Below are 21,930 nucleotides of genomic sequence, written 5' to 3' on the forward strand. Positions count from 1 at the left end.
GAGGAGGAGGCAGCCGCCACCCTCCCTCCGGGACTCTGCTCACCAGCCAAAGACCTTGCAGCACATGTGCTCCTGGCTTTTATACAGTATCCCAGAATACACCGAGATAGCCTTTCTCTACCAATCATCAGGACTGTATCAAAGCCTATGCATCCATTGGTCAGGTTTCCTCCCACTGTCCAACATGCCTCCCCATTGGACTGGTGTGAAACACTATCTAGACTCAATGAATCACATACTGAGCACACTGAGCAGACCTCAGGAACAGATCCTGCTCTCTGGTAGGCAGAAGACAATATAGATTTGCCTGCTGCTCTTCTGATAGGCAGACAGAGCCGAAAACCATACTCTCTCACTAGCACCTACCTAGGATGGTGCTACACATGTCTTTATGGACCTTGCTTTGGGCTTTTGCTAGCAGTGAACCTTACTACCACTGAACTTTGCCACCAGTGCACCTTGCTACCATTGAATTTTGCTACCCGTGAACTTTGCTACCATTTAACTTTCCCACCAGTGCACCTTGCTACCATTGAACTTTGCTACCAGTGAACTTTGCTACCATTGAGCTCTGCCACCAGTGCACCTTGCTCAGGGGAGGGCTGGGCCAGGGGGCAAAGTGGCAATTTCCCCCCAGGCCGCTCTGATTCCCTGTAAAATGGGCCGCTGTACAGGCAGCTCAGGACTGTGCATGTGCCGGAGCTGACCGGGTGCTGCTGCTCGGGCGGCTCTGGCAGGGTTACAGAGTGGAGGAGCAGTGAAAGAATGTCTCTATCTTCCACTGCAGCTGCGAGCCGGTGTTCCGTGAGAATTACCTACCCGTGAGAATTACCTACCCCTCGACACTTCCGGTACTCCGCACTGTATGTAATGCGGCGGTTACATTAAAACAGCTGGGCTGAAATAGGAGTGATCTCCGCTCCTGTCCCGGTCACTTCCCTGATCTCGGATAGTAAATATAAAAGCGGCAGCGGCTGTATGAAAAGATAAATCACGGAGCCGAAAGCCGCTTTTATATTTACTTGCCGAGAGCAGGGAAGTGACCGGGACAGGAGCGGAGATGATTCGTATTGCCGCACAGCTGTTTTATGTAAGCGCCGCGTCGGTAGGTTTTTCTCACGGTACACCGTGATCGTTTCATACTAGTGCGCATGCGCACTAGTAAGCTCCTCTGTTCTTCCATCACGTATCCGGGGCTCTGAGCATGCGCACTGCTGCGCTGCTCAGCTCTTTCTGGCCGGAAGTGACGAGGGGTAGGTAATTCTCACGGGGTAGGTAATTCTCACGGGGTAGGTAATTCTCACGGAACACCGGCGATATGTCCTGTGACAGGGATGTTAGCTGTACCTGTCACACAGGACTGAGAGTGTTTGTGTTCCATTCTTACGGAGCAAAGCCCTCCCCCCCCTCCTCTGTAGAAATGAGAGAACAGATCTGCTCTGCCTCCTCCCGCCCCTCTCTTCCTGTGCCCGCCCACACATTCTCTTCACATCACACGGGCTGTCTCGAGTGTGGGCGGGTAAGTTTAAAGTTGTCTAGTCGGGAGTGCACAGTGCTTTCCTAATCCTGCATATGCATGCTTTTGGATGAGTTTGTGTTAGGCAGTCTGCAACTGAGAGTTGTTTTCCTGGCTTTGAGTGGTGTTTCTAAGTCTTAGTACCCAGCTCACAAAGAACTGTTCTTGTTGGCCATAGAAACCAGTCAGACTTTCCTGCTCCTCTTAGGCCCCATGTCAAATGAGTGTTTCTGCTACTAATGACAAATCCCAAGACAAACCACTGATAGAAGTGCTCCTTTGCTGGGTCTAAATGCTGTAGAAGTTCACTCACTTACTTGGAAGCAAAGAGCGACATTTCACTGATCCAGTGAGGGAGCCACTCCATAGGAAAAGGTAAGTGGTTTGTTACTGGTGAGTTTTAGAGGATTGCTGGTCTAACATGGCCTTCACTCTCCTGGACTTATAGAATGGACACTCTGATTACTATGGGACATGTGCTGTTTTTTCCTTTTCACTTTTATGTATGGAGCCCAGTATTTAGATCTCCACTGGATGTACGGTCCTCGCTGTATGTCCTTTAAAAGCACTTCTGGACCGGAAGGATTCCCCCCCTTAATGACCAGGCCATTTTTTGCGATTCGGCACTGCGTTATTTTAACTGACAATTGCGCGGTCGGGGCGACACTGTACCCAAATACAATTGATGTCCTTTTTCCCCACAAACAGAGCTTTCTGTTGGTGGTATTTGATCACCTCTGCGATTTTTATTTTTTTGCACTATAAACAAACAAAAGAGCGACAATTCTGAAAAAAAAAAAAAAAAACATTTTTCACTTTTTGCTATATAACTTTCACAATAATAATAAAAAAAATTAAAAATCAAACTTTTTTATAATTTTAGGCCAATTTGTATTCTGCTACATATTTTTGGTAAATAATAAATCCCAATAAGCGTATTTTGATTGGTTTGCGCAAAAGTTATCGTGTCTACAATGTCAGTTAGGTGTCCGATCTGTCCGCCGCAATGTTGCAGTCCTGCAAAAAATCGCTTATCGCTGCCAAATTGCCAATACTAGTAAAAAATAAACATGACATAAATCTTTCCCCTAGTTTGTAGACACGATACCTTTTGCGCAAACCAATCAATATACACTTATTGGGATTTATTTTTTACCAAAAATATGTAGCAGAATACAAATTGGCCTAAAATTATAAAAAAGTTTGATTTTTAATTTTTTTTATTATTATTGTGAATGTTATATAGCAGAATGTGAAAAATATTGTTTTTTTCAGAATTGTCACTATTTTTGTTTATAGCACAAAAAAAAAAGAATCGCACAGGTGATCATATACCACCAAAAGAAAGCTCTATTTGTGAGGAAAAAAAAGGATATCAATTTTATTTGGTACAGCATCGCACGACCGCGCAATTGTCCATTAAAATAACGCAGTGCCGAATCACAAAAAATGGCCTGGTCATTAAGGGGGAAAATCGTCCACTCCAGAAGTGGTTAAAACATTTTTCTAGGTGGCACTGATGTGGAGACACTAATATGGGGCACTAATAGGTGGCACTGATGCAATGATGGGCTGCACTGATGAGCAAGCACTGAAAGGTAGCACTGATTGGCGTCACTTGCTGGGCATTGCTGAGGCTGCACTGTAATGCTGTGCTCTGATTATCTGTACAGGTCTCCCCTGCGAGGAGATGCCACTGATCTGGCTCTCCACATTTTACACATGATCCACTGTGATTGGACACAGCCAATCACATGTGCAATGAGCTGCGGCATCGGCTCTTTAACGAGATCGGGGTCATATTGGTCTTGTTTCATAACAACATCAATACCTGCTATAAAAACCAGATGGGCATGGATGGTGAGCTGATTCGGTGGTTCAACGGGCCACTTGACGAGACTTGCCCCCCAGGCCTAAGGCTGCCAGCCCTCCCCTGATCCTTGCTACCATTGAACTTTGCTACCAGTGAACCTTACTACCACTGAATTTTGCTACCAGTGGACCTTGCTTCCATTGTGTAACAGAATCCGGATACCCCGACTGGGTATCTCCGCCAAGAACCTGCTTCCTAAGCTCTGAAACATGAGATTTGTGAATCTGGCTATAGTTACCCCAAGATCCCGACTGTACAAGTTTTGGAGTCAACTAGAAAATAAACTGTTTATTCAGACACAGGCACAAAGAGATATACACTTCAGGACAACCCCCCCCCCCCACCTCCCCCTTAGCAGCCAATCCACATACACATATACATCCCATAATAGGTTGATCTTAAGGCAGACAGAAGCAATAGAACAATGGAATACAGGTACTTAACAATAACAAACCCCACCCCATCTCACTATCTAGCAAGGGTCTATGAGACACTCCTGCAATATTCTAGCAGTCTGAAAAGTCAAATTGTTTATCTTTATATATTTCCTGAGGGATTTTGTCCAGAAATATTATTGTCCCAAGTGAAAGAGGCCCTTCACTCTTTCAGCACAAACCGCACATATAGAACCCAGGATAACCGGGGTAACACTAAATGCGGTGTGGTTGTACAGTGAGTCTGATTAGTGCAGACCCAACTGGGGTTCTTGGTCACCCTGTACCCCTAATAGACACAGGGTGACTTACACATAAGAGGGGCCGGGGAAGCTGGACAAGGAGGCTCCCAAACTCCCTAAAGCAATCTGGGTTCCACAAGCCCCCCAAACAAAGGGACTCACGTCACACATTCAATTTTGCTACCAGTGAACTTTGCTACCATTTAACTTTGCCACCAGTGCACCTTGCTACCATTGAGCTGTGCCACCAATGCACCTTGCTACCAGTGAACCTTGCTATCATTTAAGTTTGCCAACTGTTCCCCTTGCTACCATTGAAGGAGATGGCATTGTTGGTGGAAATGGCATTTATTTCTAGGCCTGCAGTAGTAAAAGTAGAGGCATATGGGTGTAGGTTAAAACAATTTTTGTGCGCTTGATTTCAAAACATGTTTATCAGCAGGGGCTTGAACGTTATTGCTGATCCAAAATTGGGTCATTTCCCCAAAGGTCAGCCAGTCACTTATGTCTATGGACAGACAGACATACTCTTTTCTTTGTAATTCCCTGCTCTTTCCCTGCTCATCTGGAACCTCTCCCTAATGCTAATACTGCCCCTGACAGACGGTTAACCCGCTTCTACATTACCCACATGTGAAATGTGCGCAAAACTTGGAAACCAGGGTCTTAAATAGACTCTGCCTGACCCAAGATGGCCGCCAGAGTCACATGAGGCAGACATATTTAATCAGATAGCTTCCCCGGTGACCCGGGAAACCTAGAGGAATCATGTTCCTCTTGACTTTATCTCCCTCTACAGTGCTTCCTTGGTTGAGCGCAACCTGCAGGAGAGAAAGTAGACTGTACCTGTCAACAGGAAGTCCCCTTCTTCCTCCTGTTGCTGTGCCTTTAAGTGCCCTGTCTATTATACACTGAAATGTGTTCTCCAACAAGAACACTACAGGAATAGTGTTCCGATTCGATCCAGACAAGGAAGGTTTATCTGAACCTTGGTTCTGTCCAAACCTTGAGATCATCCTTAACAGATATAATATTGTGTAGGATAGGTAATAGCTCTGTCCTAGTGGATGAGTCGGAAATCGAGGACAATCCTCACCTCTCCACCCTGCTAATGATGACATCCATTATAAAAGAAGTGAGTCTATCTCCACTGTTCAGGGGGAATAAAACAAGACAATATAATGTAGATATTATTTTTTTAATGACCTTATATAGTATCAGCAAATTTGGTAACACTTTACAGAGTACACCAAGAATCAGAAAACCAAAGTAATACTAAACACACACTGTTTAATTTACATTATTCCTTCTCTTTCTGTATACGGATGATAGCACTGTAGTTTTTTTTATTTAAAAAAAAAAAAAAAAAAAAAAAAAACGATCTAAGAACCTTTTTTTTCTAATCGATATATAGCTGTCACATGACCCAGCTCTCTCTTCCAGCCTGTCTGCAGGGAAACAGTGGCAGGAGGATCTTCTAGTCCACTGATACTGGTCACATGTTCAAAATAAAAAAAATAAAAAAAAAACTAAGAAAACTTTTGGGATAAGGAATAAAAATAAATAATTAATATGAATAAACTGTTTTACATTGTCAAACAGATAAATATTTAAAATTAAATCTTTATTTTTTTTTTTTTTTTTGGCAATATCATGGTGTGGGCAGATTTCTACCAGTCACAGGCTGTGTCACGCCTCTCCAGCCTGTCTTAGAATAAGAGGGAGGTGAAGCCTCTATTAATCAAAATGTAATATCCCGCCCCCCCCCCCCCCCCATTGTGTTTGGCTGATTAGTGGGCATGGAGGAGAGAGAGAGGGAGGGAGTGAGCTTTCATTTATCACTATATACACGCCTACATTTGTGACTCTATTCCGAGGATCCTCAAACTACTGCCCTCCAGCTGTTGCAGAACCACACATCCCATGAGGCATTGTAAAACTATGACATTCACAGACATGACTAAGCATGATGGGAATTGTAGTTCCTGAACAACTGGAGGGCCATAGTTTGAAGACCCCCTGCTCTGTAGTCACATGGGCTGCTCAGATGTCACAGGGAGGAGATGCTCAGGGTGTAAAATATGCTGAAAACGGAGCATGTGCAAAGCTGTCTACACTGCTCTGCAAAATCTGTAACTGCAGTGGAGACATGGACAGGAGGGGGCGACAGAGAGCAGCAGGATCAACCAGGTTTTTATTTTTGCAGAATGTAGAAAACGAATCCCATAGTATCTGAGTGAGCCTGGACAGCATTTTATACACCATTTATTGATAGTTTTTTTTTATGATGTGGGTTTAGTGACACTTCAATGGTTTCCTCACAAAGTGATGAATAAAAACAGATACTGAGAATTACACCCAGCATACAGAACAAGAGAAGTGCTATTGTGCAGAGTCCATACATACAGAATAAGAACAAATACTGAATAAGAACAGATACTGAGAATTACACTCAGCATACATGACAAGATAAGCACTACAGCAGCCATATATAATGTACAGTATCTCACAAAAGTGAGTACACCCCTCACATTTTTGTAAATATGTTATTCTATCTTTTCATGTGACAACACTGAAGAAATGACACTTTGCTACAATGTAAGGTAGTGAGTGTACAGCTTGTATAACAGTGTAAATCTGCTGTCCCCTCAAAATAACTCAACACACAGCCATTACTGTCTAAACCGTTGGCAACAAAAGTGAGTGCACCCCTAAGTGAAAATATCCAAATTGGGTCCAAAGTGTCAATATTTTGTGTTGCCACCATTATTTTCCAGCACTGCCTTAACCCTCTTGGGCATGGAGTTCACCAGAACTTCACAGGTTGCCACTGGAGTCCTCTTCCTCTCCTCCATGATGACATCACGGAGCTGGTGGATGTTAGAAACCTTGCGCTCCTCTGCCTTCTGTTTTAGGATGCCCCACAGATGCTCAATAGGGTTTAGGTCTGGATTCATGATTGGCCAGTCCATCAGCCTTACCCTCAGCTTCTTTAGCAAGGCAGTGGTCATCTTGGAGGTGTTTGGGGTCATTATTATGTTGGAATACTTCTCTGCGGCCCAGTCTTTGAAAAGAGGGGATCACTCTCTGCTTCAGTATGTCACAGTACATGTTGGCATTCATGGTTCCCTCAATGAATTGTAGCTCCCCAGTGCCGGCAGCACTCATGCAGCCCCAGACCATGACACTCCCACCACCATGCTTCACTGTAGGCAAGACACACTTGTCTTTGTACTCCTCACCTGGTTGCCGCCACACACACACTTGACACCGTCTGAACTAAATACGTTTTATCTTGTTCTCATCAGACCACTGGACATGGTTCCAGTAATCCATGTCCTTAGTCTGCTTGTCTTATGCAAACTGTTTGTGAGCTTTCTTGTGCAGCATCATTAGAAGAGGCTTCCTTCTGGGATGACAGCCATGCAGACCAATTTGTTGCAGAGTATGATGTATGGTCTGACCCCCCACCCCTTCAACCTCTGCAGCAATGCTGGCAGCACTCATGCATCTATTTCCCAAAGACAACCTCTGGATATGACGCTGAGCACGTGCACTCAACTTCTGGTTGACTATGGCGAGGCCTGTTCTGAGTGGAACCTGTCCTGTTAAACCATTGTATGGTTTTGGCCACCGTGCTGCACTAACAAGTCACATGACACAGGGGAGGCAAAATGACTCATTGGGCCCAATTTGGACATTGTCACTTAGGGGTGTACTCACTTTTGTTGCCAGCGGTTTAGACATTAAAGGCTGTGTGTTGAGTTATTTTGAGGGGACAGCAAATTCACACTGTTATACAAGCTGTACACTCACTACTTTACATTGTAGCAAAGTGTCATTTCTTCAGTGTTGTCACATGAAAAGATAGAATAAAATATATACAAAAATGTGAGGGGTGTACTCACTTTTGTGAGATACTGTATATCTATTATTCAACAATTCCATAGTCAACCATTCCGAAATAACACAATTCAGGAATAATCTAGAGGTCGGGGCATTGCCAGAACATACACTCTTGGTAAGCCACATTTTCCCACCTGTTATACTGCCCCCCACCCCCAATTAATGTCTTTACCCTGAGCTGTAACCTGCTCATTCTTAAAGGATCTTTGCAGTTCTGCCAAGACTGACGTTCGGGGAGGACCTTCTCTCCTTCTCATAACACCAACCAGAATCCTGAGGACCCCTATCCTTCATCCAATACAATATCATCCTAGGCCAACAGTGCAATATATCTGTACATGTAACAATGTAACATATTGGAATGTCTGAGCTTTGTCCAAGCTCCATCAAAGTGAGAAGATGGCTTCCACATGTCTGCTCATCATAAGGGCACCAACAGATGTGACCAAGATGTCAGACAGATCTGCCTAGTAGGAAGGAGCAGTGAAAGGACAGAGCTGAACAAGTCATGATGGCCTTTGGCCTTTTTATCTTTTTTTTCCCCTTCCGAAAGATAATCTCTTGATGTTGGATTACACCAGAGTCATACTATCATCACTTTATGTTTATTATCATCATCTCAGGTTCTTGGGGATTGGTCATTCCACTGTGTCATCAACCAGAATTGGGTTCAGCAGGTCCATTAGAAATCCCTCAATTTCTGAGAAAGAAGGTCTGCTGCTGGGTTGGTACCTCCAACACATGTCCATGATATGCGATATCTCCGGGGGGCTCTCACTTGGAGGTTCCAGACGTTTATCTTCCAGAATATCTTTACGGTAGTCCCCGTTTGATTTATCTGTGGAGAGAGCAGAGATTGGGTTGTAAGAGGGCTATATCATTGTTCATTACTACAAGTGTTGTGACAAGGGCAACAAATCTAATAGACTAGACTAGTAGACCTCAATTACAAAGAACGATTACAAGCACTAAATTTAATCTCGCTGAAGAAGCGACGCTTGAGAGGGGACATGATAACACTTTACAAATACCTCAATAGTTATCCCAGCATTGGAAAAAAAAACTATTCAGTCTCAGGGAGTGTAAGAGGACACGGGGCCACACAATGAGATTGGAGGAGAAGCGGTTTAACCTTAAGCTGCGTAGGGGGTTTTTTTCATGTCAGGGCGACAAGGATTATGATCATGCTTCCACAATTGGTGGTGTCAGCGGGTAGTATTGATATTTTTAAAAGACTCTTTGATGTGCATCTTAACCACTTGCCGACCGCCGCACGACTATCTACGTCGGCGGTCAGCCCCTCACAGGCAAACTAACGTAGAGCTACTTTGCTTGCTTGTGAGGGTCTAGGGAGCGAGCGCGCGCCCCCGGAGGCGCGCTCCCGCGTGGTCACGGACCCCCCCGCGCGTGTGACCAGCGGACCCGATGTCCGCCGGCCACTTGGCGATCGGCGGGGGAGAGGGAGAAAGGCAGGCAGCTTGTGTAAACAAGCTGCCTGTCATTCTCCTCGCTGCAAAGACACTGATCACATGGATCTACTATGTAGATCCGTTGATCAGTGTCCTTACAGCTGAAGCCACAGCCAATCACAGTAGAAAGCACGCCCCTAGGGACACACACAGCCCCTCCCTCCCAAATAAAGTTAACCCCTTCACTACCAGTGTATTTTTACAGTAACAGTGCATATGTATAGCACTGATTACTGTAGAAATGTCACTGGTAACCCCAAAAGTGTCAAAAATGTCAGTCAAGGGTCCGATCTGTCCGCCGCAATGTCGCAGTACCGCAAAAAAAATCGCAGATCGCCGCCATTACGCGTTAAAAAAAAAAACAACAAAAATGACAAAAATCTTTCCCTTTGTTAGTAAACGCGATAACTTTTGCGCAAACCAATCAAAATACGCTTTTTGCGATTTTTTTTACCAAACATAGGTAGCATAAAACAAATTGGCTGAAAATGTTAAAAAATTTTGATTTTTACATTTTTTTGGGGGAATTTCATATAAAAAAATGTGAAAAATATTGTTATTTTTGCAAAATTGACGCTTTTTTTTTTTGTTTATATCGCGTGATCAAAAAATTGCACAGGTGATCAAATACCATCAAAAGAAAGCTCTGTTTGTGGGAAAAAAAGGACGCCAAATTCGTTTAGGTACAGCGTCGCACGACCACGCAATTGTATGTTAAAGTCACGCAGTGCCGAATCGCAAAATACCCCCTGGTCGGAATGGGGGTAAAATCTTCCGGGGCTTAAGTGGTTAAAGAGCACAATATACAGGGATATGGGAAAAGATTATCGACACTATACACATGTTGAACTGGATGGACTGTTGTCTTTATTCCACCTTACCAACTATGTAATATAAAGGGCAGTATCTGAAGTACCCCTTATTGTTAAAAGAGGTTTTGAGATTTTGATAAGCAACCCCCCTCCCCACTTGAAGATGCTTACAACCAATGGGCCAGGTTTTTGGGAAAGAGAAACTTTTCTTCATCAACATTGCCAAAAGGTTCTTGACAGTTTGACAGTTACCCTACCCCCCCCCCCCCGGCAAGGTACTCCCCCCAGCCTGAGTATCTAAAAAAAAAAAAAAAAAAAAAAAAACGGGGGTCTGGAGGGTGCAAACTGTTTTAAAGAAATTAAAATTCTTAATGTTGCCCTTTAAGCATTACCAATGTTCCTAGCAAAGCAAACTTTTTTTGGTTTGGTACATGTCTTCCATACCCTTGCCTACTAGCCTAAAAAATGGCCATTATTGTTTTTTAACAACAACACAAAAACAAAAACTTCTCTCAAAAGTGCCTAGGACTTGTAATGTCAGTTTGTCGGTTCAATAAGGATGCTGTAGATTATACAACTTCCATAAGGGCGTTTTTATTGATTATGAGAGGGGATCATAAAAATTGATAATAATAAGTTCACACCAAAGGTACATAGCCATGATATACACATTACTGACAATGAGATGAGATAAAACTGAAAACTCTGCTGTAGGGTACATGGCCAGAGTAGAGGCAATCCCACAGCTGTCAGACTCGATGGCCAATATGGCCTGGTGGATAGCTGTGGGGGAGAGGTTGTGGTGGATCACGGTGTGCCCAGACCCAAAGGAACGCGAACCAGTGGTCACAATGATCGATGGCGGGGATACCACAGTTGGCCTCCAGGGGTACTGCACGTCAGGGCCAAGCATCAGAGCAGAGGTAGGAGCGGACAGCAGAACACCGTGGAGCCGAAAGCCTGGAGATGACTATAACGGAACCTCAACCCACACAGTACTTGTGGACTTCCGTCAGTATACGGCTTCCTCCCAGCCGTGAACATAGATATCAGATTTTCCCAAAAACACCATTTGAACTTCCTACTGCGACCAGTGCCTTTCCTGGAAGGAGGGGAGGATTTTTCCCTGGTGTCACTGCTCATGGGCTAGCCCTTCCTTCCAGATTTCCCAGCGGATTACATCATACCATCCTAGCAGGACCTTCTCTGACATTGGTCCCCTGTGCTGTATCCGCGTCTCTCGCAACCTCCTTCCGAATTCCTCTTCCATGGAGGCTGATATCTGCACCTCTCCTCTTCTGCTATCTGAACCTTGGATCCCAGTGGAAGTTTGGATGTCCCAGACTGCAGGAAGCATCCCACCGCTGCCACCAATGTAACGGAACCTCAACCCACACTGTACTTGTGGACTTCCGTCAGTATACGGCTTCCTCCCAGTCGTGAACATAGATATCAGATTTTCCAGCCGCCCCCATACAAAGCTAGCCGACAACTTAGCTTGTACAGGAATCTTCTCATTTATTGAACAGTTTCACACTTAATTTATACACACATGAGCACATCCCCCTCCTGATCAGATTACCCCACCAGGTCAGGGGTTGCCTGATTACATTATCATATGTAGATTAAATTGTATACATAAATAGAATTAACCTGAATTAATTATCTAGCCATCTGGAAAGACCAATATGTGAGTTCATTAACATTTAACAATGGAACAGACAGGCTTAACAGAATACACGTCTCACCTCAATACACAAACAATAGGGAGAGCCTATCTCTGACATTGAAGTTCAATACACATTGTCATACATAAACACAGAACCCATTTGAAGCAATCCAAACCATTAAGTATCTGTCTTTCACTCCCAGTGACGGTGAGTACTGTCACAATGATGTCACCAGTGAAAGTAAATCTCTTGATAGCGGGGGATTAGGGAGATGGGCAGGCAAGACATGGTGAGTGGGATCACCATGACAACGCGTTTCGCTACATAGAGCCTTATCAAGTCATGTCATGACAAGTGTCATCAAGTCATGACATGACTTGATAAGGCTCTACATAGTGAAACGCGTTGTCATGGTGACCCCACTTACCAGGTCTTGCCTGTCCGTCTCTTAGATCCCTGTCAAGAGATCTACATCCATTGAGATCCATCATCTCCAGGATCTCGGCTCCACTGTGTTCTGCTGTCCGCTCCTCCCTCTGATCTGACGCTCGGCCCTGACGTGCATTACCTCTGGAGGCAAACAGCAGCATCCCCGCCATCGATCATTGTGACCACCAGTTTGCATCACTTTGGGTCTGGGCACACCGTGAGTCACCACAACCTCTCCCCCACAGATACAGGTACGTGATTCTGCCCAGGGGAGCCATCTTGCCGCCATATATTTACAGTATAAAGCCGGCAAGCGGCTAAACGCCTTTGCAGGTTACCAGTTTAGGGTTTCAGAGGAGGTCTAGTGCTAGAATAATTGCTCTCACTCTAACGATCGCAGCAATACCTCACATGTGTGGTGTGAATACTTGTTTACATATGCGTGCGCAACTTACGGACGCGTTTGCTTCTGCGCGCAAGCGCAAAGGGATGGGGGCTCTTTAATTTTTTTCTTATTTATTTTACTTTTTATTTATTTTATTTTTTTTTTCCACTTTTATTCCTATTACAGGGAATGTAAATATCTTTTGTAATAGAAATAAAAATGACAGGTCCTCTTTATGAAGAGATCTGGGGTCAAAAAGACCCCAGATCTTTTATTTACCTTCACCCCCCTTATGGACCTCCCGCCTCAGTTTTTACGTTGGTGCTTTGACGTGAAATACCAGGGTTATGGCAGCAGATAGCTGCCATAATTCAGTATTTTTTTTTAACTGCGGGTGGTCCCAGTGGTGGATTTGCCGCGGGATCACCTTCATGATCACCTCCCGCCGCTTCCTGGTCATTTTCCCCAATTCCCAGAGCCGTCGGTAGCAGGAAAAACGATCCGGTCCTTTCTCCTCCTAGACAGGAAGTCTAAAGGGGGCAAAATGGCCCCCACTCTACTCTATGGCCTTGGAGGACAGAAGCAACTTCATGCGTCGCTCCCTAGCAATGGATTTAAAGAGCCATTATGCCCTGTCATGCCTATTTGTCCTTGTAATAGGAATAAAAGTGATCAAAAACTTTTATTTTTAAATAAACAGTGTAAAAACTATAAAAATAAAAGATAAAATAAATAGAAAAAAAAATCCCCGTTAGCTTGCGCGCAGAAGCGAGCGCAAATGCAAGTTGCGGACACAAATGTAAACGATGTTCAAACCACACATGTGAGGTATCACCACGATCGTTAGAGCGAGAGCAATAATTTGAGAATTCTTAGACCTTCTCTGTAACTCTAAACTGGTAACCTGTAGAAATTTTTAAAGTGTCGCCTATGAGGATTTTTAATTACCAATGTTTGTCGCCATTCCACGAGCGTGCGCAATTTTGAAGCATGACATGTTGGGTATCTCTTTACTCGGCGTAACATTATCTTTCACATTATACAAACAAACTGGGCTAACTTTACTGTTTTCTTATTTTTTAATTTCCCAAAAAATTGCTGCGCAAATACGGTGTGATAAACAAAGGATCTCCATTTTATTCTCTAGGGTCTCTGCTAAGAAAATAAATAAATACATAAATATACTGTATATAAAGCACTGCGCAAACTGTTGGCGCTATATAAATCCTGTATAATATATATATATGTTTAGGGGTTCTTAGTAATTTTCTAGCAAAAAAAATATATATATTTTACCTTGTAAATAACAATCTTTTGCTGTAAAAAAAAAAAAAATATATATATATATAATCACTTCCAGCCTGGATCGGAAGGGTCGTCATGGCATTGTTTTAGTCCCTGAAGGCCATAGAGTCGATCAAACAGTATCTCCTCTTTGATTGCCTATAGGAGCAGCCATAACCCCCGGGAAAACACTTGCAAACCGCAACATATACATATACGTACATTGGTCAGCAAGTGGTTAAGTTGCACATTAAAAAGAAAATAAAGTTACAATGTCTGCATCTCTTATCAGTTTGTCCAGTAAAGGGACATCCATTTGGAAGGGTCTCTACTGTCACTGCCCAGAAATGGAAAAACGAAAATCAGTCTGGTTTTCGAATGTTGCCTTTATAAATACTTGCCAGCTACCCAGAAGTCCCAGCTAATGCTCTTCTGTCACCTCGAGAGCTGGAGGCCACCTGGCTTTCTGCCAGAAGAAGGTTACTGGAAATTCTCTGATATATAAGCAGCTCTTGAGGCTGAAAAGTTTGTTTTGTAACTTAAAACTTATCTGAATTTCTTAAACAGAAGTGGAATGTGGAAATCCCCGCTACACCTGCATATCCTTGTTGTCTAATCACAAAGTACTAATAATACAATGCAATATTTTCCAGGAAACATTGGAGGAGAATATGTTTGTGGCCTTGGGAAGCGACATTGAACTTACAGCTGGTAATGCAGAGAGCCTTACTATGGCATATGGAATACATGAGAGCGAGTATTGAGGGGGCACCTGAGAAGCAGCAGTAAAGAGACATCTGAGAGTTAACACGAAGGAATATCTGCGAGGCATGATTGAGGGGATGCCTGAGAGACAGAACTTAGAGGACATTTGAGAGCAGGCACTGAGGTGACATCTGTGCAAGCACTGAGGGGACATCTGAGATTGAGCACTAAGATGATATATGATGGGCAGCAATGGGGGGACATCTTATAGAGTGAGCACTGAAATCTGAAAAGTCAGCACTGAGAAGACATCTCAGAAGCAGCAATGAGAGGACATCTGAGAGCTAGTACTGAGGGGAAATCTAAAAGGCAGCATTGAAAGGGCATCTGAGAGCCAGCACTGAGGGGACATCTGAGAAGCAGAACTAAGGGGACATCTGTCTGAGAGGCAGCACTGAGGAGATATCGGAGAGGCAGCACTGAGGAGACATCGGAGAGGCAGCACTGAGGAGACATCGGAGAGGCAGCAATAAGGAAACATCTGAGAGGCAGCACTGAGGGGACATCTGAGATGCAGAACTAAGGGGACATCTGAGAGGAAGCACTGAGGAGATATCAGAGAGGCAGAACTAAGGGGACATCTGAGAGGCAGCAATAAGGAAACCTCTGAGAGGCAGCAATAAGGAGACATCTGAGAGGCAGCACTGAGGGGACATCTGAGAGGCAGCACTGAGGGGACATCTGATAGGCAGCACTGAGGGGACATCTGAGATGCAGCCATGAGAGGACATCAGAGAGGCAACACTGAAGGGGCATCTCAGCAAGCACTGTGTGGACATATGAGAGCTAGCACTGAGGTGACATCTGTGCGAGCACTGAGGGAACATCTGAGATTGAGCACTAAGATGGGGGGACATCTTATAGAGTGAGCACTGAAATCTTAAAAGTCAGCACTGAGAAGACATCTCAGAAGCAGCAATGAGAGGACATCTGAGAGCTAGTACTTATGGGACATCTGAGAGCTAGTACTGAGGGGAAATCTAAAAGGCAGCATTGAAAGGGCATCTGAGAGCCAGCACTGAGGGGACATCTGAGAAGCAGAACTAAGGGGACATCTTAGAGGCAACACTGAGGAGATATCAGAGAAGCAGCACTGAGGAGACATCTGAGATGCAGAACTAAGGGGACATCTGAGAGGAAGCACTGAGGAGATATCAGAGAGGCAGAACTAAGGGGACATCTGAGAGGCAGCACTGAGGGGACATCTGAGAGGCAGCACTGAGGGGACATCTGATAGGCAGCACTGAGGGGACATCTGAGATGCAGCCATGAGAGGACATCAGAGAGGCAACACTGAATGGGGCATCTCAGCAAGCACTGTGTGGACATATGAGAGCTAGCACTGAGGTGACATCTGTGCGAGCACTGAGGGAACATCTGAGATTGAGCACTAAGATGGGGGGACATCTTATAGAGTGAGCACTGAAATCTTAAAAGTCAGCACTGAGAAGACATCTCAGAAGCAGCAATGAGAGGACATCTGAGAGCTAGTACTTATGGGACATCTGAGAGCTAGTACTGAGGGGAAATCTAAAAGTCAGCATTGAAAGGGCATCTGAGAGCCAGCAATGAGGGGACATCTGAGAAGAAGAACTAAGGGGACATCTTAGAGGCAACACTGAGGAGATATCAGAGAAGCAGCACTGAGGAGACATCTGAGAGGCAGCAATGAGGAAACATCTGAGAGCCAGCAATGAGGGGACATCTGAGAAGCAGAACTAAGGGGACATCTTAGAGGCAACACTGAGGAGATATAAGAGAAGCAGCACTGAGGAGACATCTGAGAGGCAGCAATGAGGAGACATCTGAGAGTCAGCAATGAGGAGACATCTGAGAGTCAGCACTGAGGGGACATCTGAGATGCAGCCATGAGAGGACATCAGAGAGGCAACACTGAAGGGGCATCTCAGCAAGCACTGTGTGGACATATGAGAGCTAGCACTGCGGGCACATCTGAGAGTCAGCACAGAGGTAACATCTAAGAGGCAAGATTAGGCGGGCATCTGAGAGCCAGCTTTGAGGGGGCATCTGAGAAGCAACTCTAAAAGGATATCTAAGAGGCAACATTGAGAGGACATCTAAGAGTTAGCATCTGAGAGACAGCGCTGAGGAGAAATATGAATGCTAGCACTAAGGAGACATCTGAGAGCCAGCATTGTGAGGAAATCTGAGAAGCAGCACTGAGGAGGCAAATAATAGGCAGCAGTAAGAAGACATCGGGGAAGCAGCACTTAGAAGACATCCAAGAGGCAGCACTATTTGAGAGGAAGTACTGAGAGGAGATTTCAGAACCTAACAGGCAGCACTGAGAGGACATTAGAGATGCAGCACTGATGAAACATCTGAGAGGAAGCACTGAGGGGACACCTGAAAACTAGTTTTGAAAGAACATTCAAAAGCTAACACTTCGGGGACGTCTGGGGCTCTTGAAAATTGTCATAAAAAATAATAAAACACTGGAGACACACCATGCACGAGAGACACAGAGAGTGTCAGGTGTCATAAGTCCCACTTTACCTGAACCAGTCCCTTTCAGCCAATCCTATAGTATACTGTACATCATACATACCAGTGTCCCTTTATTGCACAGTTGTAAAAACTCTTTCTGGAATTATTTTTCAAGAAGATTGAGACATGTCAGAAGACAATTAATTTACAGTTAAAGATCCTGTCTTCTAAAGCTGTTTTACCCTTGAATTATTTTTGTTTCTGCTTTCTGCCTGCCACCTGTCCTGACCTTCTGTTTGTTCCTTGAATACCTTTTTTCTACTGTCTGCCCTGACCTCCAGCCCTCCATGATCTACAACCCACCTTTACCTTCAATCTGTCCCGACCTCCAGCCCATTCTACCCTCAACATACCCTGACTTCCAACCCACTCTTACCTTCAATCTGTCCCGACCTCCAGCCTGCCTTGCCCTTCAACCTATTCTGAACCCCCAGCCCTCCTTGATATCTAGTAGACCCTTACCTTTACCCTGCCCTGACTAACAGCCCACCCTTACCTCCAGCCTACCCCGACCCCTTTTCTATCTGAATTGGTACTCTCTGAGCTGTCCACACCAAAGAAGTCCTGAATGTCACCTTCTATTATCCGTCTGCAGCATTACATCTGCATCACTAGAAGCTGAATGTAGCACTGCCCCCTAGGGGACTGCTGAGAATTTAACTTTCTGGATTACTCATAGCAACAGTCTGTAGAAACCTATAACTTAGACGCTTGGCTCAGACAATGAACAGTCCAGGGAATTTGGTTTTTCGTGTTTGATTTAGAACTGGGATGGGAGAAGGGATGAGTGGGATACTAAAACTATGAACTATGCACAAATCCTGAGGACAACTAGCAATAGTGTGTGCGGCAAGGCTGCTGCTTCACCTTGCCACTGAAGTGAAGATAAAGAATATGATCCTGATTTAGTTTCTCTTCAGGGTCCTAACTTGGCACCCCCTTTCTCACTTGCTGTGACTGCTAGCCCCTGTCAATTGGTTGGTGGCAGACTGGAGGGTGAGTACATCAGACTGGGGGCTGGCTGGCTTCCATGCACCTCTCTTAATGCTTTTCAATTTGTTTTTTCCGATACAGGGATGGAGACGCTGGGCATACCTGCTGGTGCTTCACTTAAAGTCCCACATAGCCCACATTGTCTAAGCCCCTGTCAATTGACTCTCCCCTGGCAAGCTTCCCGGTACTCACGGACACTATTTTTCCCAAGGTTACTCTGCCTTCAGCTCTGCTTGTCAGCATCCACTGGACCTCCTGGCTCAGCACCACACTTCTGGTACACTAGGCCGACCGCCTGTGACCACCTTCCATACAAACAGGAGGAGAGACAGCCATTACCCTCCTCCTGGGACCTGGCTTCATGCCCAAAGACACCCTGTCACATGTGCCCGTGGCTTTTATAACATATCACAAGACGCACCACTGTTGTGCCAACCCACTGGGATAGTCATAAAAGCCTGTGTGTTACTGGCTGGGTTTCCTCCACTGTCCAACAGGCTCCCCTATTGGATACAGTGGGGACACTCACTCAGACCAGATAAATCACACATGGGCACATGTAGCAGGCAAAACTAACAATCAGGATCCCCTGATAAGCAGATGGAGCTGCTAAGCTTTTATCCACCTAGCACCTACCTAGGAGGGTGCTACATGTAGATACGACCAGACACTGCAAGAGTGTGTGCCTCACTGAGAGGCTTCTGCTCTCTATTGGATTCACTTCTATCCTTGGTAAATATCCAATGCAGTCACAGTGTCACTGCCACCATCAAAGCCAGCCATGACACACAAGGCAGGGATGCTTACCTGGAAAAGGTAACTTGCCGTAGGTCATGATTTCTCCCAGCAGAACCCCAAAGGACCAGACGTCAGACTTGCTACTGTATTTCTGGTGCTGGAAGACCTCTGGGGCCGTCCACTTGATGGGAATTTGAGCGTCTGTTAATAAGAAGCCGGTTAGAAAATTTAGCTGGGGAAATCTAAACAAAAATGTTCTTCTTCTATTGTCACAGTGCTGTAATAAACAGTTGTCTATACATTTAACTAAAGTTTCGAAAAATTCCTCTTTAAGCAATGTGCTTCAAAAACCTTTTCTGCAGACATGTGCAGGACGGCAACATTTGTTTCATTTAATTTCGGATCCATGTGTTAAGTTATTCATTTCGTTGCATCTTATTCGTTATGTTAAAATGATTTGTTTTCGGAATTCCTTTTGTATATTCGGAATTCATTTCAGATTCGGTTAGTATAATCATTATTTTCGAATCGATTTGGATTCCGGAACATGACTATATTCGTTCTATTCTATGCTATTTTATTCTAGTTTATTCCATTTTTTTAGATCCTGTTCTTTTCTATTATCATCACCTTATTTCACTTTTATACCTTACTGCATTTATTGCAATATGTTTCCATTTCAAATTCATTTCAAATGTTTTTGATTCATTTTTTTTTCAAATTCATTACTATTGTGAGTTTGAAATTCGAATACATCCGAATCTCTGAATAACAAAGATTTGCTTAGCGATCTGCCATCTTTGGGACTCCCAGGTCAGTGGAACACTATAAAAAATTAGTTGTGTGTGAGGGAAAAAAAAATAATCTTATGCCCCGTTTCCACTGAGCTTTCTGGTACGGTTCGGTTCGGTACGGTACGCTATTTATGCCGTTTCCATTGTGAATGGTACCCTAATTCCGAACCGTACCGTACCACTTTTTTGGGACCCTTTCGTTGGGGTATCAAGCACATTAGTACCGTACCAACAGGGTGGAGCTACACTCTGCAGAACTTTGATTGGTTGACAGAGAATCGTCTATCACAGCTTTCCTGCTACACCACGCCTATCATGAAAGGGTACTATTGGCAGTGGAAACGCAAGGTGTACCGTTCCGAACCGTACCGTACTGAACCGTACCGTACCACTCAGTGGAAACGAGGCAATATAGAACTCTGTATGATACTGTAGATTCTATAGTGTTTTATGAATGGACTGCAATATGCAGAACAAAGTATGGAAGGAATGGAGAGCAGATGCATGAAAAAAAAGTAACGGAGGGTCTACATGAATGGGATGAAGAGTAGGCCCCAAGGAGGAGTTAACCATGTAGAGGCAATAGGCCTTACTAGGTTGAAGGTCAAGGGTCAGGTAGTGGGAGAAGCTACAGGGATATGGGTTAGAGTTATCTGTAGGGGCAACTGGGAATTCATTCCAGAAGGTCCACGTGAAAAAAAGTTATCCACCCACCCTCCCTTGTTTACTGTTTGACAACAGATATGAATTTTTATGTGAATGTCATGGCAGCTTGGGGAGTTGGGAGGTCTTTGAAGGGCAGTGGAAAGGTGATACGGTTACAAAGTAGGGAGCCCATATGGTGGTATGGTGCTCCCCCATTAGTGTCAGTTGTGTTATCCTAGGCATTATTCCTTGGTAAGACAGAAATGGTCAATTCCGAAGCAGTGTTTGAGCCAGTGGAGTGCAGCTTGGGACAAGGATAGATTTTGGCTAAGCTTTTTTTGCTACTTAAAACCAAAGACCCCTTTTTATAACCAACATTCATTGATTCATAAAGAAAGGGATGTATTCCAGAGATAAGACTATAATCCTTCCACTTTATAAAACTCTGGTCCGACCTCATCTGGAGTATTCTGTCCAGTTCTGGTTGCCAGTCCTCAGGAGGGATGTGTTGGAGCTGGAGAAGGTCCAGAGAAGGGCAACTAAACTAATTAGGGGATTGGAGGACCTTAGTTATGAAGAGCGTCTGCAATCGCTTGATTTATTCTCCCTGGAGAAGAGACACCTGAGAGGGGACATGATAGCAATTTATAAATACCTCAATGGGGATCTCGGCATAGAAAAACAGCTATTCACTCGAAGGGATTGCATGAGGACTCGAGGGCATACAATGCGATTAGCGTTTTAACCTCAGGCAGCGTGGGGGGTTCTTTACTGTTAGGTCTACAAGATTGTGGAATTCTCTACCACAAGAGGTGGTTTCTGCGTTAAGTATGGTGGCCTTCTAAAGACTCTTAGACGTACATCTCAAGGATCAGAACATTCAGGGGTATGTGAGATGATTACGGCCACACACACCTACACAGGTTGAACTGGATGGACTATTGTCTTTATTCAACCTCACCTACTATGTAACTATGTAACTTATTTATTGGTATATTTTTGAAAAAAATTTAGGCTGGAAAAAAGAAAATAATTCTAGGCTGGCTGTAACTTTAGTCACCTGCAGAGATAGCGATGGAAGAGCTCTCCATGAAACGAGCCAGTCCAAAGTCTCCAATCTTACAGGACATCATGGCGGACAGAAGGATGTTTTCGGAGCGCAGATCCCGGTGCACGCATCCTATTTGCTCCATGTAGACCATTCCCTGTGAGATCTGGGGAGAGAAGTTCAGGAAACTATATTAACACATCTTCCTGTTATTCACTAAGGCCGTGCAAAGCGGCAGTAACCTCTACTTAGGTTACTAAGGTAAGGCGATAAAAAAGGTAAAATCTGATTGGCTGCACTTTGTAGATAATAAATTACCATTTCATCCTATAGCCCCACATGCAGTACAGTTAATAATCAACCAGTCTATGCTAATTCATCCTGATAAATCAGGTCCCGCATAGAGTAAGTTATTCATG

At 44.4% G+C, this 21,930-nt stretch overlaps 1 protein-coding gene across 1 annotated transcript in view; it reads right to left on the minus strand.

Moving 5' to 3' along the window:
- Window positions 1-7,989: 7,989 nt before the first annotated feature.
- Window positions 7,990-21,930, minus strand: part of LOC309550974 (tyrosine-protein kinase Src42A-like) — a 63,288-nt gene continuing 49,347 nt past the window's right edge. Inside the window, exons 7-9 of the mRNA XM_082251391.1 lie at window positions 21,524-21,677; window positions 19,094-19,225; window positions 7,990-8,809 (exon numbers count right to left, since the gene is read on the minus strand). Coding sequence (XP_082107517.1) covers window positions 8,610-8,809; window positions 19,094-19,225; window positions 21,524-21,677 — 486 coding nt within the window. The 3' untranslated portion in view covers window positions 7,990-8,609. The remainder of the gene's footprint in view (window positions 8,810-19,093; window positions 19,226-21,523; window positions 21,678-21,930) is intronic.

This window comes from Pelophylax lessonae, assembly GCF_965119305.1.
Source record: "Pelophylax lessonae genome assembly, chromosome: 3".
Classification (NCBI taxonomy): Eukaryota; Metazoa; Chordata; class Amphibia; order Anura; family Ranidae; genus Pelophylax; species Pelophylax lessonae.